The 26,833-nt window shown below is 34.6% G+C and overlaps 2 protein-coding genes across 2 annotated transcripts; one reads left to right on the top strand and one right to left on the bottom strand.

Moving 5' to 3' along the window:
* The first annotated feature begins 118 nt into the window (after positions 1-118).
* On the top strand, positions 119-2,460 carry LOC134252753 (protein DBF4 homolog A-like). Its single transcript, XM_062735257.1, has 2 exons — positions 119-374; positions 653-2,460. The coding sequence occupies exons 1-2, from the start codon at positions 119-121 to the stop codon at positions 2,443-2,445; spliced, it is 2,049 nt and encodes a 682-aa protein (XP_062591241.1). The 3' UTR covers positions 2,446-2,460.
* Positions 2,461-5,046: 2,586 nt separating this feature from the next.
* Positions 5,047-26,822, bottom strand: LOC134252790 (proteasome adapter and scaffold protein ECM29-like). Its single transcript, XM_062735311.1, has 48 exons — positions 26,725-26,822; positions 25,815-25,945; positions 25,571-25,687; positions 25,258-25,376; positions 24,955-25,098; positions 24,146-24,391; positions 23,897-23,938; positions 23,649-23,727; positions 22,976-23,092; positions 22,775-22,860; positions 22,390-22,585; positions 21,952-22,074; positions 21,560-21,663; positions 21,111-21,246; positions 20,864-20,944; positions 19,591-19,786; positions 19,408-19,499; positions 19,111-19,242; positions 18,707-18,833; positions 18,386-18,582; positions 18,172-18,273; positions 17,598-17,711; positions 17,337-17,429; positions 16,662-16,776; positions 16,415-16,529; positions 15,945-16,013; positions 15,714-15,831; positions 15,131-15,301; positions 14,593-14,672; positions 14,303-14,408; positions 14,075-14,122; positions 13,716-13,837; positions 13,437-13,599; positions 13,113-13,172; positions 12,857-12,946; positions 12,675-12,741; positions 12,196-12,287; positions 12,007-12,073; positions 10,668-10,790; positions 10,403-10,474; positions 8,694-8,949; positions 8,272-8,320; positions 7,973-8,116; positions 7,718-7,820; positions 7,532-7,637; positions 7,280-7,371; positions 6,900-6,977; positions 5,047-5,243 (listed from the first exon to the last, which is right to left on the bottom strand). The coding sequence occupies exons 1-48, from the start codon at positions 26,744-26,746 to the stop codon at positions 5,110-5,112; spliced, it is 5,436 nt and encodes a 1,811-aa protein (XP_062591295.1). The 5' UTR covers positions 26,747-26,822; the 3' UTR covers positions 5,047-5,109.
* Positions 26,823-26,833: the final 11 nt, after the last annotated feature.

Here is a 26,833-nt window from a genome sequence, read left to right as displayed (position 1 = left end):
AAGAAAAAATACTGTACGAGTTATTTAGTAATCGAAGATCTGTGACGTCACGCTTGAGCGGCGAATTTAATCAACGCAGATGGTTGATAATCTTTGAGCGTCGTTTGAGCCAAAAGAAATGAAATTGAACTCAAACGATGGGGCTCGGAGGAAACTCCAGTTTGCTCCATCGTCACAGACAACGTACTATCTTGATATTTCTTCCGATAAAGTGAAAGCAAAAGCTGTACAGAGAATTTTGTTGTTGCATGGAAAAATCGAGGAGTTTTTGTCAAAAGATGTGAGTTTGGTGCTTACAGATAAAAATAACATTGCCAAAGAAGAAATCCCAGCCTCAGACGTTACACAAAAACAGCTGCTTCCATTTAGTAGAGGTAAATGTAAATCAAGCACTAGTCTTTCTCATTGTTAACTAAAATTCATGAAAAATAATATTGGCTAGTAGGCCTATTTAAATTCATTTTAATTTTTTTTATGTGCCTATTTATCCATCCTTGGTCATTTTGTGTTAATTTATATTGATGTTTTGTGTAATCTCTATATGACTGGGAAATATACAAAAATCAATTTTGCAAAATAACTTATTTGCACACAGGTAAAGGCATCTTTGAAATAAGTATGGAATATCGATCTATATTTCTTTTCATTGCAGGAAAAGCTCTTTTACTTAAGGCTGCAAAGCGTAAAAGTCTTCCAAATGATCCAGTGCAGAATGCACATATGCTTGGTGTAGAAATTCAGAAAGTCACAAAATTTTTGAAGGACACAGAATGCATTCATTCAAAAGAGAAGAAAAGTCGTAACAAGACAGGGATGTTGGATGGAATAGAACCCCTGACTTGGGCAGAAAAAGAGAATTATCCAATTGTGAAATGTGAAGACATTTTTAAAAATTACAGGCCTCTCATTAAAAACTTGGATGTCTTTCCACAAGTCAAATATGATCCTGACTTAGCATCTCCCTTTGATAAAAATGCTATGTTATTTCGGAAGTCAAAAGAAAATGTCAACCGTTATGCTGTTCAGAAACAGACTTTACCCGTTTCCAACAGAGGGGGTTTCTGTGAAGCATGTGACCACTGGTACAAATGCTCACTGCGACAGCACTTAAACAGCGAAAGACATTTGAAATTCGTCAGAGATATCACCAATTACAAGGTACTAGATGAAATTATGCTGAAATTGCCATCCTTAGAGACATTTGCAAAGAAGTTCAATCTTGGTGATAAAACACATGAAAATGAAACAATAGAAGAACCACATCAAGAAGGATATCAAGCATCAGTGCCTGCTCAAGAGGAGGGAGAGCAGGATAGGACAGAATCTGGTGAATTTTTCACTAGCTGTACTGACCAGGACACCATCACAAAAACTGCAGTCAGTTTCTACAAAGAAAATAAAACTGATTGCATTGACAAACAGGAATGTGAAAATAACACTGAATATCTAGACTTACCAAGAGGAGACTTACAAAATCAAGAAATGAAAGATGTACAGGAAGAAAGTAATGTAACAACTTCACATAAACATAAAGACAATAAGCGTCAAGACATTCCTGATATGTACTTCAGTCCCATCCACTCCCCAAGCTATGCACCAGATAATCTTAGTTTTGCAGACCTGGCACACCGCTGGATGGCAGACATCAAATCAGCATGTGTAAATGCTAATAAGGACTCCCATTCATTTATCCCTGATAAAAACACCAAAATTCAGCCCTCTGATCCACATCAACTCACCACTGAGCCAATCTGTAAACCAACATCCTCAGTAAGGGATTCCAAGTCCATATCAAGCACAGACTGTGATAAGAATCAACAGATAGTGACTGTGTCTCCTAAGGATTCTGCCTCCTGTCTCACATCTTCCGATACAAATCCTGTGTCAAATAATGTAACAGATTCCTCAGACAATTATGTGTCACATGCAGCTAATGCCAACTTGGTAGCAACTAAGTCAGAAACTCCCCAGCCAGTCGTCCAAACTAAGGTTCCAGTCAACAGAAGGCTGACATATTCCCCTTGTGTAAGTAAAGCTGACAATAATAGTGACGAGTCCCTCAGAGACTTTCTGGAAAACAAAGAGAACCAACCAAATGTGCATCAAAAAGAACAGGGCCAGGAACCAGTTCAACAACCAATCAAAATCAAGATCAACTTAAACAGTCTGAAGGTCAACCCTAATGTCCATTTGGTCAAGTCTCACAGAAAACGCTCCAGGGGCAGTTCCTTGTCTAATGTGTACTGCGCTGTTCAACAAAGTGACATGAAACTTAAACTGTGCAAGGTCAAGGTCACTCCTGTCCAACAGAACGGAGATCTTCGACATTACTGGAAGGTGCGTAAATCTGGAGGTTGTCGTCTTGTATTCAGTTCAGAGAAAAGAAAAGCTAGTGAGGAGGTGGATAATGTAGCATCGAAACGAAAACGCTTTGAGGTGCAATAATAATGTGTCTATTCTGTAAATAGTTTGTGATGTTTTGACTAGATCAATAGTCAAACCTGAAATGTTTTATTTTAGGCTTTTTACTTGCCTTCATAGAATGTCAATGAAATTGCTTGTGTTTAATATAAAGATACATACACGTATTTAGCTCACCTGAGTCAAAGGCTCAAGTGAGCATTTCTGATCAGAATTTGTCCATTGTAACAGTTGATGTTAATTTCAACTAGATATGGCATGAACTACCCTTGAGTAAAGAAAATTAATTTTTTTCTGATGAAGGGCCACCCCCCTTTTCCGCTGACTCCCAAGGAAAGATAATTAAGAAATAGTGAAAATTGTGTAGATATGAAAGCTTCTTGATAGAAAGTACATTAAAGTTTGTTCAAGGGTTAGAATCTTGTTAATATGTGTGATTGAAGTTTTACATGGGAATATACAAGAAAAAATATTTTAAAATCTTCTCTAGAGCAGCAAAGCCATGGAGAGTCAGATTTTATATATAAGCATCCTCAGGGGTGGGCTACATAATATCTTGGGAAACAAATCTTCTGCTGAAGAATGAAGTGCCATTACTTAGGCAAATGTTTAAGGTTCAATTGGATTCCCTTTGAAACACTGAAAATTTTTAATTTATGCTGTAAATTCTTTTTTCTCAAAATATTTCTGAATGATATCCACCAGTTTTTTTTTGTATTTATAAAGTGCAATAACTTGCAGTATACATGAAATACTGCACAATTTACAGACTGAGATTATTGATTAGAATGTTATCTTTATGTGATTGTCCATTTCTTGTCTTGTTTACTGTGTATGCTTAAATTGATTTTTATGTGACACGTATTTATTAATATTGATCAAGTATGATTTTGTTTTATCAATACATATCATGGATGCTAATATACTTTACTAGTTCTACAAGGCTATTTTTATTTAACAGTTTTAGTATAACATAAATCCAAGACATTTACAACATTTGATGTATATTCAGTACTTGTCTGGTCTGTGATTATTCAAGTCACTAGATTCACACAGTAAATACTTTACTGTCTCGTTACAATCTTGATTTTGTAGACACAGGTGTCACAAAATAAATGTCCTTTTCGGTTTCACTACAATCATGTTTCAGATCCATAATGGACTCCTATGTGTGACAGAAACATGACAGACATTTCAGTCATTTTTTTAAATGCAAAATATTCTGTAGTTTTTAAATGATCTCATTTCATTTTTACCAATCCATTGTTTTGCTTTTTTCTCTCCACCAAATGTCTTTCAGTTATTTTTTCATGAGGTACATGTACTTGAAACCATTTTACACACTGATTGTTAAAGAAGATTAAAAAAACTTCAACTTGTTTAATTTCAATTTGGTTGTGTTGTCCTGATTTTAAAATTCAAATAAACCAATGTGATTTTTAAAAGAAAGCCATGAAAATAAAATTGTCGAATTTTATTCTTGGTTATTGGTCTTTATGTAACAAAATAAAGAACTCTGTTAGCCTGAACAAGGGCATGTCTCTGGATGTAGGGACAGCTATGTTCATCATTCTTTACCATTTAATAGTTGCAATGCTATACAGTCGCAAATGTGTCATGAACAGTCACTAACAATATATGTTCATAATAGTTCATTGACAATGCAAACTTAAGCTTTACTGGTAAAGCTAGGTAAATTCTTGGCAAACTTTTCAAAATGTGTACTGTGCCACACTGGAGAACTTTTCAGATAGAATCATAAATTTTTGCGAAACGATCAATTCCCAGGAATTTGTTAATGTATTGGCTTGTTGAATCTACAAGCCACCATAATAAACAATCCAGGGGCATATACTGTGAAAACACTAATTTTCGTGGGGACAAATTTTCGAGATCTGAGGTAAAGTAATGGTTAGTGGGGATTTGATTTTATGGTGGGAAAATGTTTAGTAGTAATGCATATCAAAATTTACATTTTGTGGAGGTCATAAATTCACGAGTCTCTCCAGACCTAAAAAACAAATTAAACCCCACGAAAAAGTGATTTCTGTCTGTCTGTCTGCTTCTCCAATAAAACAAAAACCGTTTGACCTTGGAGGTTGACCTACATTTGAAAAACTTTTACCTTGGCCATAACTTGTGATTTGTTGGTGACAGCCTTTTATGTTCACAGGTACATTCCTTGTGACAAGACCTTTCTTTGGGTATCCTTGACCTTAGGGTCTGACTTTCATTTGAGAAACTAAACCTTTGTCATGAGCCATATATGGCATTACAACCAGGGAACATTTAAAAGCACAAGTAAAAATGATTGTTTTTATTTTATTCCGTTGTTTCTTTTCCCATGGATGAAAAACAAAATTTTAGTAAGATAGACAAGTTTTTTCCCTTGCCAAAAGTAAATCCCACAAAAAATGGTAAAGTCTAAAAATTATAGTCAGTAAGAAATATTCTGACAATTTACTTGAATAAAAAGGTCAACAGAAAAGATATACAAGTATATGTATATAGATATACCAAACATGTGATTTAAAATGGACAGATACATTAACAATTATGCAGCAGTCTGTATAGTAATTTGAGCCTTCTTTTTCCTCAAGCATGCATGAAAAATAAAACAACACCTTTAAAGGAAAGATAAGTTTTTAATACATGTATTAATCAGAGAATGCTTTGTTATCACAGTCATTATGAGGTCTCCATTGGTTCTGGTATTTTGAGTTTCTGTTGTATGGAGCGCCCTCTATCTGTCAGATCTTTAGGAAGGTTCTGTAACTCTTCTGACAAATCAACAACCGACAACACGGAGGAGGGACTGGCTCCTATAGAGTCAAATAATGTGTAATGATGCAACTTGTTCATATAAGAGTTATCTTAATAATACTTTGATCATACATGTACAGATGATGATAAAAATAGTTTATAGTTAAATGTACAATGTATCTAAACCATTCACATTTTAACAAGAAAGTTTAATAAAATATTAATATTTCTCCTATAAGTAAGTGTTTTAGATTTTAAAAAAATGAAATGTTTTAACATTTTAGATCCTACTTTATAAAAACACTCTGTATTATTTAAGGACGTTCAATCCTGAGATTTTGGGCGTAATTTGGTCAGGTCCTTTATTTATAAAATTCTGCATCATTTTTAAGTTCTAACATTAAATCTGAATTCTACAGTGCAAATTTAACTATATTCAATGAAAAAACAGCGATTGCATTCCATTCAAGTAGAATTAAGATAGGGACTATATTTTGTGGCGGAAGGTTTTTTTAGATGAAAATGATCAGTTTTTCCATTTTGAACTATAACAGTACTGTTAATTTTGGATTCCTATTTTTCCATCCTGGTTGCACAAAAAGCTGTTTTTTGCAGTTAAATGTGTTATGCTGGTTCTGAAATATCTATTAAATTATTTCTTATGAATTTTATCAACAAAGTGTGACAAATATATATGTAGTAAATATATTCTGAAAATCCGGGGGAAAACTGAGCCAATTTTAACGTAAAAATTGACACTTTTTTAGTAATATCTGAAAATTTACATCATATACCCCCGCTTTTGATGTTCTTTTCTAAATATTCAAGATAAATTTGGCCTATTTGCTTAAAATCAGAAAAAGTTTAAGACTTAAAAATAAATTTCTTGCTTATTAAATTTTCAATGCCAGAAAAATCACTTGTTATTAGTGCAGAAAGGTCAAATAATTGATTATGGGACGCAATTTAAAACTTTTTCTTCCTCACAATTTTTAAATGTCTTTTTTAAACAAACTTGGGGTTCATTTTGTTTCATGCTTTAATTGGATAAAAATATTGGAGGGAAAATGTCAAAAATATAATTTTTAATTATGACAAAAATTTCAGTGCAAAAAGGTCATATTAAATGTACTGAAGCGTCAAAAGAAGCGTATTGACCCACATTTCTTGATTTGACTTTTAATTAAGCTATGTATGTAGAAACTAAAAATATACTTGGCAAAAAAAGTTTAAGACTTTAAATATCAGGATCGAACGTCGTTAAGGAATGAAGCCTATTTCAACTTCTGTTATACGATATAACATAACTTGAGGCAGTTTATGCTTTATAAACCACAAAGCAGTTTATAAAAAAGTGTAAACTGCCCCAAGTTATGTTGTATCGTATAACATAAGTTGAAATAAGCTTCATTCCTTATAATTTAATTTCAGTGTAGACAATAAGACAATTTTTCCGGAATTTTTCCTCCGGAAAATGACTTTAAATATAGCATATTTTAAAAGTAACGTCAAGCGGAGTAATACGTTTTTTGACGTAACTCATTGTGACATAGGCAAGTTATGTTATACAAAATGGATAAAATCTTCTATCCAATCAAATTACATGTTACAACTTGAATTGAATTATTTTCCAATAATCTTTGCTTTGCATGTTGTTAATGGCTCTTAAAATTAACTTTATGTTGTATATATATAATAAATCAATAAATTCTTACCAACACTTTCTATCTTTTTAATGAGTAATTCTACAATATCCAATGCCTGTGACCTTATTGCACTGTATTTCTTGTTGCCTGTAAAGAAATACAATCAAAGACAATTGAGCATCTCAAAAAATAACTTTTTTAATTGATGAACTATCCAAATTCATTATCTTCTATTAATTAAAATGCATATTTAGTGAAAATGTTTCTGCAAAACTTGAAATTAGTTACTTGCATACATCAAATGACATATATGAAGAAAATTTTGAAACAAAAGTGTACATTTTCCAAAGCAGTCTTACGTCAGTACCTGTATATGACAAAAGTACTAGGACAAATGTTGATCTTAGTACATATATAAGTAACATATTGTAATTACCGCAGGTACTGACCTATACATGGTTTGATGGCCTTCAGTATATCACAGATCTTTGTGTCCCTCTGTTCTCCCATGAACATGTCTTCAGAGTCAAATCTATAATACCTGAGTACCGAGAAGAAACAACTTAAGATTTGACCAAGCTGTATTCACAAATATGACACTCCTTGAAGACATTAGGTGGAGATTCATTAAAGTTAGTAGTTTACATCATGATTGAAAAGCACACTTATCACTTACAATTTTTTTTAAAGAGAGTACTGACCTTTCTATATATTTGTGTAGTGAACTAAGAATGATGAGCTGGACTTTCCATACATGTTGTGGTAAAGACTCGCACAACAGACAACAGAATGGAGAGGAAAATTCATCTGTAAATGTAGAAATACATTAATGCATTTTGTATTTCCCCCAGGCTATTAATCTGATTCAATGTTTTTTATGATTGTACCTTGTGTAGTGTGATCATATGGCCAGGCTTGTCCTAACACTTCATAATAACAAGGGATCTGTTGTTCTTTTTTCTTCTTTTCTTCCTCATCTTCTGCCTCTGACTAAAATATAAATAAACTATGACTGTAAACTAAACGTCTCTGATGAGATTGGCCTACTTGCCTGTAATACAGGTGTAATGAGGGACCACATGTCTTTAAATCTGTCCTCTTTATATTCCTCTAACAGATTCCCCATACACTGACCTACTTACCCAAAATACGTGTGTAATGAGGGCCCACATCTCCTTAAAACGGTCCTCTTTGTATTCCTCTAACAGATTCCCCATACACTTCATGGCCTCTACTTTATACTCAATGTTCTCCTTTTTACATTCCTTCATCACAGCATCCACCACCTGACAAAATTAATGATCAATGCAATTTATTGATTTTCATTTTCTTGATTATATTTGATCTATTAATTATATGTTAATGAATAATTGCTATCAATGATTTTGTTCCTTATAACTCACTACATTGTATTAGCAATTTCAAAAAAGAGAATTCTAACCTCAGTAATTGTTGGTTGTCCATCTACAGGGGCATTCTGTAAGGTCTCTCTATAAAATTGTTACAATTGGTTAAAAAAGCCTTTCCAGGTATTAAAAATAAAAAAAAAAAATTGTAAAAAAGTATTTAATCTTCACAATATACATACATACATGTATGTATTCAGATGTTAATTTCCTTCTGATAACTTAGTTGAAAAAAAAAATGTGAGCTTAAAACAGTTGATAATTTTATCAAATCACTTTTTTGTCAAAGACAAGAATTTATTTGGTTACATAGGAAAATAAATTTGTTATCTAAATCCAATCAGGGGTATAATGGGATTTACCCTGGGTTGTATTCCATACTCCCTGTGGCCTCAGATTTACACAGTAAACTTTTAAAGAGAATAGTTTACTATTCTGAGACCAGTTATCCTCATACCTGCAGTAAGTACAGACTGTATCAATAGCCTGTAGTAGAGCCTCCTTCCCTGTCCAGGTGCGCCCTGAGAGTCCGGCCAGAAGTGTTCTTAGTAGGTGCCCCAGGTGTGGGGGTCCCAGGCGGTCTTTAAGAGTGGAGGCCACGGAACTCATGGCCGCCGCTGCCTGGGCTTTAGTGGACCAGGACTGGGAGGTGATGGTGTCCCCCAACAGACTGACAATCTCCTCCAGATACAAACGAAGACCAGCCTCAGTACCTGTAATAATCTCAGGTATATATAACAGACTGACAATCTGATCTAGGTACAAAGACCAGCCTCAGTACCTGTAATAATCTCAGGTATATATAACAGACTGACAATCTGATCCAGGTACAAACAAAGATCAGCCTCAGTACCTGTAATAATCTCAAATACAGTGTATATGTGATAGACTGACAGACTTATGTAGACTGTTAAAGCTGCTAGATCCGATTCTAATCGCGAAAAAAATATATTCGTTTTTCTTCTTGAAAAATAATTGTCCATAAATTGTTTCAACTTTTGTCAAATTATATCCCTAAAGTCCTTTTCTTTTAAAAGATATCAAAATTCAAAAGTTAAAAGAATAATTTTTGTTAGGTCACACAAAAAATAATCCTATGTTGATATCGCGTGAAATCACCTTCGAAAAAATAAATTTATCGCTTACATGTTTATCTCATGAAGAACAAACCTGAGCATTTTTTCACAACAAAGTACTTATACATGTACCTGTACACAGACAATACTGTAGCCTTCGTTACTAAACTTCCTTAAAAAAATCTTTAAAAATATCTGATTTTCCTTTATTCTTTAAATATACACATTAATATAAAAATACAGGAACTTCTGTATGTCAGTAAGGTTTTTGATCTATGTTTTCCATGTAAGGATTGTTGTAGTAAACTACATGTATTAAATCAATCTTATAATTCATTTTTATACATTATCTATATAATGAACGAACTTTAATTGTGAAAGAAAATATGTGCCTGTTTCGGATTAAGCGGCTTTAAGTTTGCTAGCCATCTTCCCTGAAATGTGGTATAATGATATCTTTCACATAATGTGATATTGCATAGAATGTGGCATGGTGATATCTTCCACACATTGTGGTAGAGCAATATATTCAATACACTGTGATAAAGTGATATCTTCCACACAATGTGGTATATTGTTGTCATCCACCCAGTGTGGTATAGTGATATCTTTCATACATGTGGTAATGTGATATCTTCCACTCAAAGTAGTAAAGTGACATCTTCCACACAATGTGGTATAATAATGGTCTCTTCCACACAATGTGGTCAAGTGATATCTTCCACCCCATGTGGTAAAGTGATATCTTCCACCCAATGTGGTAAAGTGATATCGTCCACACATTGTGGTAAAGTGATATCTTCCACCCAATGTGGTAAAGTGATATCGTCCACACAATGTGGTATAGTGACATCTTCCCCACAGTGCGGTTTAATACCTTCCAATGTGGTATGGTGATATCTTCTACACATATAAGTATTGTGGTATCTTCCACACATTTAAGTATTGTGATATCTTCAACATGATTTTGTTAAGTGAAATCTTCCACATATCATGGATTAGTGATATTTTCCACACAATGTTGTAGAGTGATAGCTTCCATACAAAGTGGTATAGTGATATCTTCCACACATTCAGGTGTAATATTTACCTGGAGTAGCATCCAGCCAGACTTCCTCCCACACGGACGTCTTTTTCTCTGTCTTCTCTTTATCTTCAGCTTCTGTTTAATGAAGAAAAAACTCAATTTTACTTCAAGGCAACTTGAATGTTAAAGGTGTTTATTATAAATAAAAAAATGATTTCAAAGTCTCATAATGAACTATACAAATGTATTATGATTCCACAACAAAAAAAATCCTTTACATATTCCAAAGTTTCTTACAAAGCTTTATTTGTATATAAAACGGATTAACCTTTTTCATGCATGGCAAAGAAGGCCAGTGGTAGAGCCAGAGCAGCGTGTCTCTTCAGGATGTCAGGGTTGTACTGGGAGATGGCAGCCAAGGTCAGTCCACAGGCAGATCTCACCGAGTCCTCTAATAAAGAAAATAGAGCACATAAGTAAAATAACCTGGTTTTCTTTTGAAACCCTATTTTCATCTTGCTAAATTGCAACAAAAGCAAAGGGGTAAAAACGAAAAGAGAAAAAATCCCTGTACAGTAAACATGTTTAGCCAATAATGTCTAAAATGTATTCACAAATACAATGAACTACTGTAAACCAAGTATTATACGCGTGCGATAAATATCCGCGAGTTCCGCGAGTAACCTCTGCTCGCGGATATTTATCGTCGCGAACCAGTTGTTCATTATATTCCCATATCATGATTTATTTAGAGTTATTTGCCCTTTTTTCAATACCGATCCCGACGGTTCAACAAGTAATCACGGAAGAACTTTACTGTTAGTGTACAAGAAGCAGTTAAAATTTAATTACAAACATCCAGAAAAAATAAAAACGAATGGCAAATCTAAAACTATTTGTGTAAAAATGAATAAGATGTCAATAATAATTTCAGCTTGTGTTATTATTGTTCATTTATTGTTACAGACGAGTCAAATATATAGCATGGTTAATCACGGCTAATTATGACCCAGTCCTGCTCTGTCCAAACCATTTATAATAATTGCCCCTTGGCTATGTAGATCTTAGAAAGCGTCGATTACCCAATTAGTATGAGGCACTTTTACAATTGAGAGTTTTAAATCAATTTTAATCTCCTAGATTTTTTTTCCGATTTTCGTTTAAGCGTTGTGAAAATGCGTATGAAGTGTACTCATGGTAAACATTTTACCCATGCACTTTAGGGGCGGATATAAGATTTTAAATGGACGCAATGCATAGAATGTCTTGAATAATGCGTAAGCAGACCTCACGCTACCATTTTACCTAGTTTATGGGCGGATATAAAATTTTAATTTGATTCTAAAATACTCGTGGAAATAAAAAAATGTGACCACTCGTTCGCGGAAATAAATCGTCGCGGATTAGTTCTCTAGCGGTCAGTCGCGAATAAAAAATGACGCATATAATAATTGGTTTACAGTAGTTATCATTTCCAGAGACGTAAAATCAAATACATGTATGAATTTATTGGATGTAACAAAGTGTTAATTATAAATCAAAACTGTTTGTCCCTGCACTTTGTTGTAAGTGTATTTTACTGTATAAAGCACTCTACAGAAGTGTTAACAATTTGCTCAGAGAAGAACTGGGAATAATTTCTGTTCTCCTCTTACAGCTGTACAAACCTTCCTTCTCCAGATACCAGGTCTTCAGTCGACTGATCAGCTTCTCCACACTGCTGTCTTTAGCCACCTGTCAGGAGTCAAACATTTAACTCATTACTGTCTCTCATTAGGTAGAATGAAAATAAAACATTTTTTAGATGATGCATTCAATATAAAGAAGTTGACCTTGAGCATTTGACCTTTACTGACCTTCACTAATTGACCCAGTGCTGAGGAATAGGATTTCCTTATGGAGGCATTTCTGTCACTCAATCCAGATAAAAAGGCACTCATCAGCTTCCCTACAATCAGTATACAGTACAGAAACAGACCATTGTGTGATACAGACAATACAAACTAGGTTTAGAAAAATGATTCAGTTAACATTCTGAAAGAATAAAATTCAACATTTTTATAACCAAGAAAAGTAATTTCATAAATCCTAACAGTCCTAAGTTTGCTGTATTGTTCACAACTTGATATTATCACTGCAACTGATGACAAGACGTCGGCAGCTGTTTTTGACACGAGACTTTATATGTTTACTCAGCTATGACAGTCTTGCATTGGGCTGATATTGCATGGAGTAACTGTCCTGACTGTATGACTGAAACTGTGGCTGGGGCTCCCCTTTAAGAGGAGGGGGTATCAATTGTGATTCTACTTTTTATTTCGTTTTCTTGACCTACCTGCATGTGGAGCTAAGTCTAGTGGACAGTGATGGACAAGGGACACAACCAAACTGGAGCAGCCAGCCTGTAGAAAAAATATAAACAATATAATTATAATGAACCATCTTTCACTTATATATTCTTAAAATAACGATATTTATTATTGGTGTAAGTACCAAGCTCTTAATGAAGTTACCAACCTTTGTCCCAATACCAATACCACTCTTGATGAGATCAGTCAACCGTGGAACCAACTCAACCAAAACAGCACTGTCAACGTACTGTACACACTATATAGATAACAAACGGAGTTATCCTTAGCTTTACTGTTATCAACATACATATCGCACTTGGTCCACTTCTAGATACTTCATATACTGTATAAATGGAGCTCTCAACAATATTCAATTTCAAGATTTGAGAGTATGATCTATCTGATTTACTCTTAATACTTACATAGTTAACTGTCTCCATCATGGGGGACATCTTAGAAGCTGCAATACGAGCACTGTCCAGCTGTGCAATAAGAATTTTTCAATTAAATTTCTGTGTATAATATCTCCCCTAATTTTGACAAATCAAAAGAGTTCATTTTTCTGCTATAACAGTTTTATCTATGAAAACAATTTTAACAAAAATAATTTACACAGCTTGTTATAATCAACTATATGTACTGAAGGATCTTGGTAAAGATGATTATATGTCTTGACATTCACACGATTTGGTTTTTTTTTCTTTGGATTTTTTAAAAAAGAAACATTATAGATTTTTAAGACCAACCCTTTCCTGGGCCTCTTCACTTCCTGCAATTCTGAGACTGAAGTAGTTCATGACCTGTGGCTCCAAACCACTGACTGCCTCCAGAAGGGCAGTCACTAAGACAGCAATGTGGGGTTTCAACAGGGGGCCAGCATTTTTACTGATTTTTAACAATGTTGACAACCTGCAAAATGTTATTTTCTTACATAGAAAATCCTTCAACTTAAGTTTATTCTCTAAGCAATACATTACTATGTTGGTTCTTTTCAATTAGTATTTACTTTTGACCTTTGAACTTACCCAATGGCCCTGACCTCTGGAACAGGACTGTGTGTACTGACTTTCAACAAGCACGGCAGGACTAAACTTGTAGCCTTCTCTCCCATTTTGCCATAGTTTACATCACAGATCTTTATTGAGGCCTGTAAAAAGATAAATATACATGTACAAACAGTATACATAATCTCTAAAAAGAATTGCCTATAGTCAATTTCTCAATTCAATTTATCTATGGTTTTTACAATTTTCAATGTGCAATTCTCAAAAAAATGAATGTTGTATGCTTCACTCTAAAAAGCTTGGATCTTATTCTTCCATAACATAGCATATAGAAACTTAATTACCCAGTATTCATTTCTGAAATTTTTACAGTAACTTACTCGACTTAGAGAGCGACAAGCCAAATCAGCAGCATTTCTCACTGTCTCCTGAAAAACAAACTCAATTCATAAGATGCATGTAAATAAAGAATTAATAATCTGCAAGTAAGCAGAAATACTGCACATGCATCAATGCAAGTAAACCAATTTACATATATGTATATGACTTACAATCATTTAATTTGAGTCTCTTTATTCAATATGTTATAATCAATCTTTTTTTTTTACCTTGATGTCATCTCTGACTCGTAAACAAGTCTCCCACAATTCTGGGAGCTGATCCACCACATCGTCCAATGGTCTTCCTCGTAACAAATCATTCACGGCCAGGCAACTGATTAAAATTACATATTCATAAAACCTTTTATTGGAGAAGAATTCTTAATGTTTGCATATATTATGAAATGTACATTTTGCTGATGACATTTATTTTACCTTACATATATTAAGTCTAGTGCCTAACAATTTACAAAATGATAAACATTTAACTCAGAAGACTTAAGTCAGAAGATATTTACCTAGATTCCCGAACTCTCCACTGTGTACTCGTTAAATTCACCAGCAAATCCCTTAAAATCTCCTTCATATAGGTATCAACCTTATTAACAAGCAGAAATGTATCGATTATTTAATGGACAACATCAATATCTATCAAATTTTTTTTACATAGCTTTGCAACAGAATTTTTAGTATGATGCATCCTCACCATATTTTTGTTGTCTTTGACCAAGACTCTACATTAAGATACCCCCTTATCGTGTTTTTGTTGTCTTTGACCAAAGCTCTACATTAAGATACCCCCTTACCATGATTTTGTTGTCTTTGACCAAAGCTCTACATTAAGATACCCCCTTACCATGATTTTGTTGTCTTTGACCAAAGCTATACATTAAGATACCCCCTTACCATGATTTTGTTGTCTTTGACCACAGCTCTACATTAAGATACCCCCTTACCATGTTTTTGTTGTCTTTGACCAAGGCTCTACATTAAGATACCCCCTTACCATATTTTTGTTGTCTTTGACCAAGGCTCTACATTAAGATACCCCCTTACCGTATTTTTGTTGTCTTTGACCAGGGCGTTCCAGATGGAGCTCATGGCCTGTTGAATCTTGGGATTGGGATCAAACTGATATCGATACATCTTTGGGACTATCTGAGACAGGAAAGGCTGCAGCTGTTCTCCTGCCTGAGCCGCTATAGTGCTGAACCCGAATGCTGCACCCTACCACACAAAAAATATACAGTAAGACCAGGGCCGCAATAGTACTGAACCCAAATGCTGCACCCTAACACACAAAAAATATACAGTAAGACCTGGGCCGCAATAGTGCTGAACCCAAATGCTACACCCTACCACACACAAAAATATACAGTTAGAATCGGGGCTCTAAAGTACATGTACTGAACCCAAATGTCAGACCAGGGCCGCAATAGTACTGAACCCAAATGCTGCACCCTAACACACAAAAAATATACCGTAAGACTTAGTTACCTCAATAACTGATAACTCTCATACCAGGGATAGGTTGAAGTGTATGTTTTTATACTCTGTATCTTGACTCTTTTGATACATGTATATCTCAGTTTAATTATGGTCCCATTACGTTTGATATTACATAAAATGGTCATTTAACCTTTCTAGAATTCCACATTGCATTGTGATTGGCCAGATGCATGAATTTGTAGATTAGGTCTGGTTGGTTAAGATCATTAGCGATGGAGCAGAGTTCTCTGTAGGTCGATATTCCTCCACTAGAATGTAACAATAATACATTACATAGCAAATAACAATAAATCACAAAAATGTAACAATAATACATTGTTTGGATTCAATCATCAAAAAGTTATGTGTAAAACTTAAATACCCATCAGGAGTTTTCCCCAGGGTTCCCTCCTCAAACACCGCTGTGTCCCCAGTCACTTCCTTCTTAGAACTGAAAGTAATGCATATAACATCAGTAAAATGTTAAGATATCCTAGAAATGGCAATTGAAAAAAAAATAAAAATCTTTATTATGGCAAATGTCAAACTGAAACATTGACATTGGTCAATTCTGAAGCTTTGAACAACTGTGTGTTTTGCAGTCTCTTTTTATAAGATTTATAACCATCATACCTGTCTATTTCACTAATAATAGTGAATACTTTCTATAGTTTGATCACATCACAGATATTTATACTATGCATCTTCTTGTTCTTCTATGATACCCTGCCTAAGCTTCATCATACATTGTTTTTCTCTATTATAAACAGTCAGTTCTAGTGAGTCACTAACGCTGATTCCTAATCACTAGACACTGTACATAATCATGATAGAGTTGTTACTGATACCAACCTTTTACCCGTGGTCAATGTCTCCACAAGGTCGGCCACCAGAGAGTCTTTCTGTTGAGAACTAGAAATCTCATAGATCATCCCCAGACCCTTAGAGGCTATGTCCTGTGTTACATCTACATAAAAACAACATGTTTCATCATGGCTATAAATAAATCCATGTCTTGACAAACCTTAGAGTAACAAATGCTATACATTTCTCATCTAATTAGTTATCAATTCAGTGATGTCTTTAACAACATTATTACCATCATTCTCTGTCAGCATGCCCATGAATGCGGACTGGATGTTGCTGAGTTTATTTTGTACAACAGAGTGTTGTCCACACTTCTTTACCAGAGTTAGTAACCAGATACAGGCAGCCTAGGAATAAAATTATACCACAATCTTAATTAAATCTCATAAAATACTTATATTGTAATATACATGTACCATCTCAATAATTTCTTGAAAAATTTAACACCATGGCTATCTTTCAACTATTTTCAGTATACACAGTTTTTCTTGTGCCTTCCTCCTATATTTATACCCCCCGCTTGAAAAGCGGGAGGGTATATAGTAATCGTTAATTCCGTCCGTCTGTCCGTCCGTCCGTCTGTTACGCTTTGGGGTACCCATCTCTTATCCGCAACTCCTCTCATACCACTGAATGAAATTTGATGAAACTTTCACAGAATCTTTATTACATATTGGCATTGTGCTCCTCCTATTTCACTTTTTGATCTGACACATATTTTGGGTTTCCCTACCACAGCAAAACATGGACTTTGCAGTTATAACTATATGGAGGCGGGGGGTATCATTTAGTGAGCTCATCGCTCACAGCACCTCTAGTTCATATTGTGAAGACATTAAGTAGAAATAAATTCGTACTTTTCAAAGAAGTTTGAATTTTATAGTCATTTTAGTTTTTCCTGTTTTACCTGTCTAAGATGCGGATTAGAGCTGACAATAGATCTAGTCAGAATGAGATCAAGGTACCAACCCACATCATCCTCTACAGCACTGATGCTACTCTGTGTCAACAAAACCATAATATACTGTATTAAATGATAAGTAGAATTTCTTTTCCTGAATTCATCACATTTTTTTAGCACTCTTAAACAATAGATATATAATTTAACATTTACATTGTACATTAGTACTGATACAGTGTACAATAAGTTTACAATCACCAGAATTACCTGGTAGTCAGCCTCTGTCTGGGTCCACATGTCCCTAGCAGCAGGGGAGTTAACTCCCATAGCAGCAAACACCAAGGCCTCAGCTGTTGTCAAGTGGAGCTCTATCTGTTTGGGCTGAAAAAAAAATTATACTGGGAACATTAAAAAATAAAAGAAGTGAAGTTGAACTGACCATTTCCCATTTCATGCATGTCATGCAGTAACTGGAATAAAATGTGCTTTTTCTGCCCACCCAATGTGAAAAGCAGAAATTTACTGCATCATAGTATGAAAAGATTGATTGATTAATTATGTTGTTTTACATCCCATTTGGGAAATTTTTTCAATCACTGTTTCCCGGTAGAGGACTTCAAATTAAGATCTTGACTTGTCACTCAGTGTTATGGAGCAATGAGGGACACGGAACCTTAGTTTAAAGGTCACATCTAAAGGTCCCGAAACTTTCATTTCAAAGTGCTGAACGCTTGGCAAAGGAACAGTTGCTAATTCTTGCTACCTATTTTTTCAATCAACTTATGTAAGTCGCAGCTGGGGTTCAAACCCACAACCTTTAGAAATGATTGCTATAAGTTACCTGAAATGAATCCATCAAGTACTGCACAACTTTCCTTCTGAAAGGAAAGAGTTCATCTCCAACACACATCTGTCCCATGGTAAGGGCAGCACGCTCTTTTACCTAATTAAACAAAATAAACTTTGAAGCTTTTGTAGTTATAAAGTAACATATTTTTATAGTATACTTCATATGTAAATGCAAGCCAAGCAGACAAATAATATTCAATACATACTTTATTGTTTTGACTTGATGACTTGATGAGCTTCAGCAACATGTTCAGTATAGAGAGCTTGGTTACTTCCCCTTTGTCATCGTTTTCCTCGCCAGGTGGCAGTGGTAATGACATGTTCCTGCTGATTTCTCCCAAGGCCAGGCAGGCACTGGACACAAGGGTCACATTCAGCTCTGTAGCAGACTGAATGATGCTCACTACAGAAAACAAAATTCTAAATTATACCATAAAATCTCTTATAAAAAAAGTTATGGTGACCAATCCTGAATCAATTTATCTGACATCCTGGTACATTCATAGTGACTGACATTTGCTACAGACCTAGTTGTTTGATGGTGTCAACAACAACAGTGGTGATAGAGGAACTCATTTCTCCCTTTTTACTTCGAAGATAGCGTCCTATCAAGTAACCCTGGGCCAGAATGGATCCCTGTTGTACTTCAAAGTTCTACAATAGAAATGGCAAGGAATCAATTACACAGTAATGCTGATACAGCATTTAGGTCTTGCAGTGTTATTAGTTTTATAGAAATATAAGTTTTTATGAACCGTTTTAGACAGAATTCTTTGAATTTCATTGTGCTACTTTATAAAACAATGTACATGTACAATGTACCTGGTAATTATGTGTTTCCTCACTTAAATTAAAATTCTTAAGACTTGTGAAACTCAAATTCAAACTTCATATTAAAATATACATGTAAATAAATGTACTATAAAACTACCTTATCTGACATTCTGGTCAGAAAGTCTTTGAGTGTTTCCAGGACATCTGTCTCTGGTTGACAACATGTGACGACTACCAACATCTGACTGGCGTAACTCTTCAGATCTTCTCGTGAAGAAAACACGTAGCTCTGCAACATAAGTCGAAGAGTTTAAAATTTTCAATCTATCGTTAGTCCTTATTATTCTCATTATAAGCAGTTTATATCTGAAGCAGGAAATAAGATATCTGACTAAAGGATCATTTATTGTGACTAGTTTTAGCAAATTAAGTAAGGAATTTATTTTCCACAGACCTTTATCCAGTTGAGCTGTGAGACAAATCTTGGAGCCAAAAGTTCTGATGCAACTGCCACCAGTTCCAATAGACAAAACATTGACACTGGACCTATGTAAACAAAGTAGACAGATTATTGGTTACTATATATACATCAGCTAGCCCCTGATATATAAATAATACCACTACACAGAGGAGTTACCTCCCACTGCACTGAGGAGTCTCTTTATGAAGTTGAGGTACAGTATGACGGGGGCGCTCTCACTCGAGTCCTTCTGTAGGAGCTGTCCCACGTATAGCGCCACCTGGGGGGACGTCTCCTGCATAGAGGAGAGAGAATCTGTGTCACAGGAAATCCCCCCGCCATGGACGAGGCACAGACGTAGATACAAAATCATCTAAAAATAGACACAATGAATGTACAGGTCAAGAATATACATGTACAGTATAATTTGTCCAAACCAGCTACTGTCGGTTCCATAAAATTTGGCCGGTGTAGACAGAATCCAGAGTGCAGGAAAAATGTAAGCTTAGAAAATATTAATTTTGAAATTTCATTGTTTTATTTACAGGTACAGCATTTACATACATGTAGTAAAATATAATTAAATGATAAAATCAATCAATATTTTAAAGTCTAGAATTATAAAATAGTCTTGCACGACTTACTTTATTTTCTTAAGCTTGTTTGTTCACGAAGTTTGAAAGTCGGGGTGAAATGTTACCTAAATCAAAATCTACAGACACTCATATTATGTTATATATCAAGTGAACCGGGTTTCTCATGTCAAAGAGCTCATTCAATGTATAACCATTAAACAATTCTTTACGATTTCATAATTATTGGACTGAACTTTTAATTTTTTATGTAAAAAAATGTGTTTTCCCCAGATTTTGAAATGCGTTCGATTTTCAATCCCAATTTATATTTTGATGTGTAAATCGCGTACATATATTTGTATTTATAATGTGGTAAAAGGAGTTAAAAGAAAGTTAAATGTGTATTCTTAACTGTAACTTAATCATATATTTTTATAAGCGGGCTGTGTCACCGCCGCATTTCAGTTCCTCTCATGGCACTAATCAGGCTCATGTAAACACAGATTAGCACCTCCACCACGAAAGGTGTTAATTGCTTGGGAGTAATTTCGATTACCGGGTATGTGTGGCCGGATTACAGGAAATTATTATGGATAATTATAAGCAGTTGGGTCCAGTATGGCCATTTGGAATACAGAATAGACAGTATCCGGCCTACACAGATTTTTTTTCTAATGAATTTGTTAAAGAAGTGCATAGGACTAAAATTTATAGATGGAATGGACAAAAATCCAGAGTACTCAGAATCCGAATTAGACAAATTTTACTGTATCTGCATCTCAGTTATTAAGAGACTGATTTCACATACATGTAAATCAAACAAGCCTCTGCTGGCAGGGAGATTATAGGAAACTGTTCCTGAAACTTTTTCTGACCTGTTCATAAGCTGCTGGAGAGAATGGTAGCTTCTGACTTCCAACTGTGTGCAGTCTCTGTGAGGCAGACCTCTGCTCAGCCTAAAGGGATACATTAAGATTATTATAATATTACTATTTTAAAAAAAAACTTCATCCAAAGAGCCAGATCAATAATAATGGAACAAAAGAATCTGATTAATAGCTTTCTACTTTATGGAATTCATCAGAGTTGTAATAATCATGTGATAATAATAAGGTACAATACCTGTGTGTTGATAAAGTTCATGATCTGAGAGAAGTCTGGCAGGACTACGTTGTCTTTCTCGATCTCGTTACCGTCCTTATCTCGCTTTTTTTCACCGTATAAAGCTTTCCGAGCCTCGGTCTGAATGTCTTCCTTCCTATAGAATTAAAGATCAATGAATCATTCATACAGATAAAGTGACCTTGATCTTTGAGATCTGATGTGATCTTACACTGTAATTCAAGACATAGCCTCCTTGTCAGTTCTCAAAGACTAAGCTCACTGGCCATCACTCATTAATACAATGCTCTATCCATTACTTTGAGATCTTTGTCCTTTAGAATGTTATTTCAGAATTTAGGATATGACCTACATTACCGTTACTAGTATATCATTCTTGTATATTTGTAGTCACTGAACATAAGAAGTAAGACTGCAATTGTAAATGCAACTGATATGAAAATTCTTACACGTCTCCACACGCTAACAACAGAATAAAGCGAGACGGTACATGATCTGCCGGGAACACAACCTTAGCATACTGAACTGCCATAGCCCTTGCCTGGGGTTCATCCTGAAACAGAGATTATAGTGTGAAAAGATTTCATCTTCAACGGAATGTAACTACTGTATACAGGGTTATTTTCGCCCTGTGTTATTTTCGCCCTTTCACATCTGAAAACAAGTTTGCCCCGTTTTAAATTCGCCCAAAAAGATTTTTGTTTAAGATATTATACAGTTTACTTTGAATTCGCCCCATTTTAAATTTGCCCACACCAGACTAGGGCAAAGGGGCAAAAATTAAACGGGGGTGAAAATTTCCCTGTATACAGTATTTGAAAATTCGGAAATATTTGCTAACCTTTTCTATATTCTGAGTAATTAATGCCTCCATAAGTGAGCAGGCTGATTGGTCGATCTCAGAATAAGCTGATGACATCAGAGACAATGATTCTTGAATAGCCAATCGAGATTCAGAATCTTCCTGAAAATAAAAGTTCAACATTTTCAGTATTAAATTTGAATTTATATCATGTATACATGTACATATTGGTAAAACTAAAATTAGCAAATAAAAATATTCTAATACTGAGAATATTTAATCAATAACTTTTTTGAATGAGTTTGTTCAGAAAGAATTTCTTTATAAACAAAAATTCTTTCAGCTGTATCTACACAGTTCCAAAATATAATGAATTCAAAGTCACATGTTTAGATGAAGACATGTTGTTATTTCAAGGCATCTGACTTGTTCTACACTGTGCTTCAGGTCTGTATGCAAAACTAGTATACATCTCACCTGAGCGATGGCATCAAAGAATTTCTGAGCCAGTCCTATATCCTTCTTCACCAGCAGTGGAGATCGTCTTACAATTTTACCGACAGCGACGTAGGTCAGGCTGCGGAGTCTGGAGTCATCCTTAGTCTCTGTGATCAATTTCATCATCCCAGACAAAAGGACAGAGCTGATTGGCTGAAATTTAGCATCTGGGCAGCTGAAAAAATGGCATTATCCATAATCATATAGATACCATGCAGTGTGCATAAGACTAAAGCAGAGATGATAGTTCCACATTACTTTTCTATAAGTATTGTACAAGATAGGAGTGGAAAAATTTGTGTATTACAAGTTTAATATAATTTTTGACAAAGTCTTGTATTTATCTAATTGCTGAAATACATACTTAAAGCAAACATGATGGACAAACTGTACTGCTAGGTTCTTCAGTTTTGCATTCGTATTCTGTCCATAAAGGCAGTCAAAAATAACCTAAAGAATCAAAATAGTATGTGTTAATACTGCCCAATACTGACAATGTGACAATTATTTCTAAACACAATACTTTAGATATAAAGAGCTTAAGATATAACTTTCTAGATGTTACCTGAACACATGAAGGAAACATGCCGGCAGCCTCCCTTGACTTTAGGAAGAAGGGAAAAATCTTGAGTCGGATTCTGGTGGATGCTGGAGCCCTCTTCATTTCTGGTTTAGTTGGAGGCTGTAAATAAACCGTTAACTCATACCTCTGACACCAAAAGCTTGAGCAACCCAATTGCAATACATATATTTTATCAATTAAAGAATTCCTAAATCAAGTTTACCAAGATTTCCTCAATCATATTTTTCTATTTCATTCAATTTTGAACTTGCAACATAATCTTCCATTCAAAATGATTTTTTTAGATTAACTATAATCACAAATTACTGCTAACAAGCATTATCCTTATCTTTATCTGGAAATAAAGTATTTGATTTAATCATAGGTTACTGTATAGAGGGTTATTTTTGCTCCGTGTTATTTTCGCCCTTTTATACCTGCTTACAAATTTCCCCCGTTTTAAATTCGCCCATTTCAACTTCTGTTTAAGATTTTATACTGTGTTCTTTAAATTTTTAAAGAACACAGTATAAAATCTGGTATAAAAAGTATAAAAAGTGGGCGAATTTAAAACGTTTTAAATTCGCCCACTTGTGAGAAGGGCGAATGGAGCGAAAATAAAATGGGGGCGAAAATTTCCCTGTCTACAGTATCTTAATTCTACAGAGAATCTTACCTGCCCTTTGACATCCATGGTTCCTTGGAAAAGACCAAACAATTGTTTCATGATCTCCAAATCATTCCAGTCTACTGTTCTACAAAATCATTAAACCAGGCATGTAATCATAATTCATTTTATCAGTGCAATACTGTAAACCAATTACATATACTATTGAAGTATTTGTGACATCTTTATTCATGATTAGTCACTATGTTTGTGCAGTCACATGTTTACAATATTTAATATGCATCATAAAATCTCACCCCTGAATCTTCTTTAGCTCAAAATCTGCTGCCGTGGCAACACTGCAAATGGAATAAACAACAGTGTTGAAACAAGATTATTGTAAAGAGTAAGCATTGAGAAATTAGAAATCACTTAAAACTTAGCTCATTTTTTCTATTTCATTATCAAACATAAGCTCAACAAAACAATGCTTTCATTGACAATCAAAACTGAACACAAATTACAAGAAAGGAGGCGCTGGGAACAAGAAGAATGCTGTATATTACCTGTGACGTGTGTCAGAAGAAGCAATGATGTAGTGACAGATGACGACATTCTCTGGAAATAGTTCCGCCCCCAGGAACTTAATGATCCCCAGCTTAGACTTCTCCAGGGCTTCTGCTGACATTGGGTTGTCTCCCGTTACTCGTCGCAGAGAGTACTCACTCATTGCCGGGGGTACGGTAGGTTTAGGGGTGCTTCCAGCTGGAGCACTTGCTGGTCGTGAAATTTGACTCAACATGCCCTGAACACTATTGAAATAGAGAAGAAACTTAAAGAAATTGAATGAAATGGCAGTATATATATAAGTAAGTAGGTACTGTAATTTTTCTTCATATAAATATTCAACAATGATTCTATAATAACAAACCAACCCTTAAGGACAACCCTCTTATGAAAATTCTGGGGAGACATTACAAAAATGATATCATGCTAAGTCAGACACACTAGGTTTGTCTATTTGTTTCTCAGCAAAGGATATCAGCATTTTACTCTGAGGAAAAATGTTCAAGACAACAAAGTACTGATGTTGCTGATCATTAAGATGGGGAAATTACATGCAAATAGTGTTCAGCTAATTACTTTAGTGAAAGAAAATTTTAAAAATAATTGAGTTGACTGAAAAAGGAGTGTCAATTTCAATTTATTTTATTCTAGTTGTAAGGGCAGATCTTTCAAACAGCAAAAAAAAAATATCACTGAATTAACACTTTTTAGTATGATTTGTATAAAAGGTCTTTTTAGAAGTAAATTTCTGGCCTCAGAATTTAAGTCTTCAAAAAAAAATCTGGGAAAATCTTTGGTTTAAACTGACTTATATGGAAGCAGCAGAACGTCCATGAAATAACTTAGAATGTCAGTCCGAGTTTTCTCCTCAACAACAAACATATTCTTCCTCTTCTCAGGTTCCGTTGGCATGGTAACATAACCCAGGGCTGGAGTCACCAGAAGGAGGATGCTAAATACAACAAAATAAGAAGGAAATAGATGTTAAATAAATACTAAATCAAGCATAGGAAAGGATCAGAAATAGACATAATAAAAAAATGGCATATAATAATAACTTATATGTGGTCAACCAAAACTTGATAAGAATTACAAACAAGATGAGTATTACCTGTCCTGCTGTGAATTGGGTTTGCCTTCAAGACATTTCAGAAGTAAGGGAACTAACTCTGCCTGTTTATCAGGAGCCAGTCTGGGATATCCCATTCTTATGTAGATTATGGAAAAGTTCTGTAAAAATGGGTAAACAAAACAACTTAACAGATCAGCTTATATGATTGTGTTTATCAAAGATTGAGAAGAAGAGAAGAAATGTTTATCTATTGAACTGTCTATACCATCTAACCCCAAAGTCCATAAAAGAAATATTTTACAGTTAAATTCAGCAAAAATTTACAGTATATATATATGTATGTATTCCTTACTGTGATGATAGATGTGGCCTGTGGATCCCTGTATTGATTAATCAGCTGCTCCACTGGCAGGAGAACCTTAGGACGACTCTTTAACCTCTTATTGACATGGACCAGTAACTCCATCACCTGAAACACAATAGAACATACCAACTTCTATCACTGCTCTTATCCTTTACCCTAAAAACTTCTCATCATCAACATATAACTAAATCTCTGACACAATGACATGCCGTAATGTATCAGATTTATATACCTTTTTCCGTACAGCCTCATCCTTGCTATTGAGTTTGAGTAAGACAGCAGGGAGAAATCTATCCAAGCAACTCTCTAGTTGTTCATCAGACTCAGAGGATCCTATTCTCAGAAAAACTCTCTCCACAAGACCTAAAAATTGATTTACGTATATCTTATAGCAGTCTTTAATTACACATAGAATGCCCAGTAAAGCTGCCTTGTACACAACTGTACAAATGGTAGCACTTCTCTTTTCATGCTTTTTGACTTCTAAAATATTTTACATTCTTTTTCATAGGCTAGGAAATAATTCTTAATCTTTAAGTTAAAATAAACTACTTGGTACTTATGCAGATTGCTGCTATCCGAATTGAGTCTCAGTAATGATAGAAATCAAATCAAATCTGACAGCAAAGTATTGGCATACCATGTCAGGTGTGGTTTGAAGAAATGGATCTAAATTAAAATTAAATAGGTACCTGTGCTTGCCCTAATGGTCACAAAACAAAGATCAACTGCAAATTGAAAATACAGAACACTTCGTGCTAAAATTAGCCAAAGAACAGTAGTGTTATGATTTTAAATTTTAGTCTAACTTTATGGTCAACTCACATAAAACTATATCACTACAATGACACCTTTGTGCAATACCATTACATAACTCATAAGAATTTCCTCTGTCAGATGGACATGGATATATATCTATGTATCTGGACTCACTTATTTAGGAATATTAGAAACATTGTCACCATTGGTCCATTTGACCAATGATAACTGTTTTCAAAATGAATCACTGTAACAAATTTTACATGGACAAATTGTATGATTTCAAACAACTATATTCTGTGAGAGATATTCTACCTAATCTCCGTAGATTTTAACAAAACCTTTATTGGAGAATTTTAAAATTGTATATATAAACAGCTTACTTAATTCATCAGGTTCTGACATCTTTTAAAATTCAATTTTTAAGTAGGTTGGGTAAAATTCTGCCTGCTCTGACAAAGCAAAAGTAGAGATTTCAAAGATTATTGTTAG

The sequence above is a fragment of the Saccostrea cucullata genome, unplaced genomic scaffold, assembly GCF_032062105.1.
Source record: "Saccostrea cucullata isolate Sc308-1 unplaced genomic scaffold, CSIRO_AGI_Scuc_v1 ctg101, whole genome shotgun sequence".
Classification (NCBI taxonomy): Eukaryota; Metazoa; Mollusca; class Bivalvia; order Ostreida; family Ostreidae; genus Saccostrea; species Saccostrea cuccullata.
The sequence above is the reverse complement of the archived record's forward strand: the minus strand, read 5'-3'. Positions and strand labels throughout refer to the sequence as shown.

Excerpts from the sequence above, each read along its gene's own strand:
- LOC134252753 (XM_062735257.1), top strand. The coding sequence starts at position 119 with ATGAAATTGAACTCAAACGATGGGGCTCGGAGGAAACTCCAGTTTGCT. Across the intron at positions 375-652 it reads GCTGCTTCCATTTAGTAGAG|GAAAAGCTCTTTTACTTAAG; the intron begins GTAAATGTAAAT and ends TTTTCATTGCAG.
- LOC134252790 (XM_062735311.1), bottom strand. The coding sequence starts at position 26,746 with ATGTCAGAACCTGATGAATTAA. Across the intron at positions 25,688-25,814 it reads ATGAGGCTGTACGGAAAAAG|GTGATGGAGTTACTGGTCCA; the intron begins GTATATAAATCT and ends ATTGTGTTTCAG. Across the intron at positions 25,099-25,257 it reads CCCAATTCACAGCAGGACAG|CATCCTCCTTCTGGTGACTC; the intron begins GTAATACTCATC and ends TGTTGTATTTAG.